Source organism: Strongylocentrotus purpuratus, unplaced genomic scaffold, assembly GCF_000002235.5.
Source record: "Strongylocentrotus purpuratus isolate Spur 01 unplaced genomic scaffold, Spur_5.0 spur5_scaffold_13, whole genome shotgun sequence".
Taxonomy (NCBI): Eukaryota; Metazoa; Echinodermata; class Echinoidea; order Camarodonta; family Strongylocentrotidae; genus Strongylocentrotus; species Strongylocentrotus purpuratus.
The window spans coordinates 23,003,788-23,006,845 of NW_022145598.1; the positions used below are offsets into that span (position 1 = coordinate 23,003,788).

Genomic DNA, 3,058 nt, shown 5'->3' on the forward strand with positions numbered 1-3,058 from the left:
TTTTTCTAATAATTTAATAAAACGTAAAATTAGCGCGGAAGGGGAAAAACTAAATTCAGACGAAGATTTTGAGTCGAGAACGGTACAACGAATCGTCTTCTTTCTCTAATAATTTAATGAAACGTCAAAGCTTCGGCGTTTCGTGGAGGAGGGTGGGGTAAACTCGCCCCTCCCTGCACAGACCCCCCCCCCCGCATTACGTCACTGTTGGTCACCATTACGTACCAATATTTGGCTCCCATAATTTCAAATTTGGGCCCCCCCCCCCCTAAGAAATCCTGGATCCGCGCCTGGTGGTGCAACTAGCATCTACATCATTCCTCTCATTGTGTTTGGTGTCATCCTCTGCATCCTTAGGGAGACTGGCGACAACATCATTGTTGGTGTAATCAACCTGATCATCATTAACAAGTTAGCCCCCATTTCTTACGGATGTGAGGCTTCCGGACGCAGTAGAGTAGAAAGATGAAAAATCCTTGGAAGGAGTTCAGGACGACGAAGATTGGCTGAGCCACCTGTTAAACGCAAATGTTTCAGAAATAATAATTAGGTATATGGCATTCTCTGTCATGTTCAAGAGATACTAAACATCTAAAGAGGTAATGCTATTGTGTGTAGTTCATAAATGAGTTCTCAATATACTTCTTAGAAGAGATAGATACCGCAATGACTTATTCTAGAAGCTAGTTGGCTTTACCTGACTGAATAACGGGATCAAGAGCAGATATCCGGTGACCCAGGTCAGACCGAGCAGGAGCAAGATGCAGATTGCATTCTGGACGCGTTCGATAGCCTCTTGGCGTTCTACCTTAGCCTCTCCTTTCACCCGACCAGTGATGTTGGCAGATCGGATCAGTTGTCGAACCACCAGGATGAAGATGACAATGTTGATGAGGAGGATGATGGACATGGGAAACAGGAGACCACCGATTTGAGCCCTTGATTGTATAAAGCATCTGTTGATAGTAAATATGCATTAAAGTGAAGTGACTGAATTAAGTCAATCAGTACTGACTATCTTCGCCATAGTTATACAAAATGTCTATGGTCCTTGAAACATTTTAACTCGCCATTGTAAATGATTTCCCATTATTTATTCTGACAAGTTCAAGCTTTGTCATCCATAAGTTACCAACAACATCTGAGATTGTAATACTCATGAGATACCAATATACCAAATGCCTAAACACTAGAATAGAGTACAGAAACGTGTTTTTGCCGAATCCGAATTTTGAAGATCATTAGGTATACCTAAGGCTAGGCAATCCAATGTTCTAGCTTGACTTTCAATCGTTATCACTTACAGGTCATCATGGGCATAAGAGTCTCTAGCAACAGCTCCGGTTAGAACCACGATAAGTGCAGGAATTCCTGAAATGACATATGTGTTTAAGAAATACAATGTTTATAGTCATTCACAATACGCCTAAACTGGACATGTGCCTAGCTCATTCATTTCTCCGTTTCTCTGATAGACCTACTCATGTTATCGCTGTGCTGTCCAGCTCACAAGTTATTACCACGGTTATGGCGACGCTATTACTATTTTTAAAATGAATTGGTTTTCCAGATGTTTATACTATCTGGGGTTTAGAGTCTTCTTGGTACAAATCACATGCCATGCCGAGTACCATTTAATATTACTAATTATAATGAAGAAATTACACATAAATGGCAACAATGACGAATTCATGTGCATTGTTAGATAATGACTGTCGGACTATAATCCGTCTTAAAATGATCTTTCCATAACTATTGGCTAGCATAGTTAATTGAACATAATACACTATATGTGTATATAATTATGTATATAACGAACGGAAATTCAATATTAATGGTTGCGTTACTTAAATGCAAAGTCCCCATTGCTATCCTCTTATTTAATTTCTTTGCAAAGGTTGAACAAAATTGTCTCCCCCGAGAATCGAACCGTGTCACCGGCAGAGAACGACAATGCCTTTACCACTAGATCACAGAGACGGGCCAGTGGCTTCAGTGATACCAGATTTAATTGACCGACAGATCTGGCAAATCTCTTGGAACAACTTACATACATGTGCCATGGTTGACGAAAAGAGACAAGTGAAGAATAAATAATGTAAAAATAATAAGAGATACAAAATATACTAATTTTTGGCTTTAACCCTTTGTGATATAATGAAAAATATTGTGTTCTTGAAGTAAACTTGTCGTTCCATGATTATACTGTCTACTTAGTTTTACGTGCTTATCAATTTAGAGTATCTCGGCCGAAATTGATATCACCATATTTTACTCAGAAAAATATACTTTATTGTAGATTATTTGGATTGTATTATTTACCGATGTTGTTAAAGCATAAACTTCATTGTTCATGATGTCCCTGAAAGAGGAGACCCAAGTTTATCGTTAATTTAGTCAATAATCCTGAATTAATTTTGGTTAATGTGCACATAAAAGAGAAGCTAATAAATAAAAACATAATTTACCTTCATACATGATTAACTTACACGAATTAATGAAGAAATTTTATGTAATAAACATGACAGGAATGTACGTATATAAATACGAATGGAAGACAAAAATATATATAGGTGCACATGTTCGCAGACACATTTACAAATGAAGAAATTAATAACCGCAGGAGAAATACTGTTTCAATTAACTGTGTGAAAGTTAGGCATTGAGGCTAGCCTTTAAATCATTAAAATGGAAGAAAAGAGAATAGCAGGCTTTTACATGATGAGTTTCAATAGTTAATATTCCCAAATCATTTGTCTTTCAAAACAACCATTATTGTCTCTTTTCGTTTTTCTGTCAGTGCCGATTTAGACTGTCTTAAATTGGTCATATGTGATTTAATAAATCTTATTCTTATTGTCATATCATAGAGAGAAAATGAGCTTTTTAGGGATGTATACATTTAATGATAACAATAATTTTGGATTATTTAGTAATTTACAAATATAAGCTTCGGTTTCTCTGTTCAGGGACAACTTGTATTGTAGCTCGCTTCAATGTTGGATTGCTTGGTTAATTTCCGATACTGCTGAAACAAAGCATGACAAATTAGAACATT

General features: G+C 36.8%; 1 protein-coding gene across 1 annotated transcript; it reads right to left on the reverse strand.

Annotated features, from left to right (window-relative positions):
- Positions 1-375: 375 nt before the first annotated feature.
- On the reverse strand, positions 376-914 carry LOC105437133 (adhesion G-protein coupled receptor G2-like). The gene is made up of 2 exons (XM_011663400.2): positions 698-914; positions 376-515 (listed from the first exon to the last, which is right to left on the reverse strand). The coding sequence occupies exons 1-2, from the start codon at positions 908-910 to the stop codon at positions 405-407; spliced, it is 324 nt and encodes a 107-aa protein (XP_011661702.1). The 5' UTR covers positions 911-914; the 3' UTR covers positions 376-404.
- Positions 915-3,058: the final 2,144 nt, after the last annotated feature.

What these genes read in the sequence shown, in the direction of transcription:
- LOC105437133 (XM_011663400.2), bottom strand. Translation starts at nt 910, where the DNA reads ATGTCCATCATCCTCCTCATCAACATTGTCATCTTCATCCTGGTGGTT. An exon ending in TGATCCCGTTATTCAGTCAG is followed by an intron (nt 516 to 697) that starts GTAAAGCCAACT and finishes TGCGTTTAACAG; the next exon opens with GTGGCTCAGCCAATCTTCGT.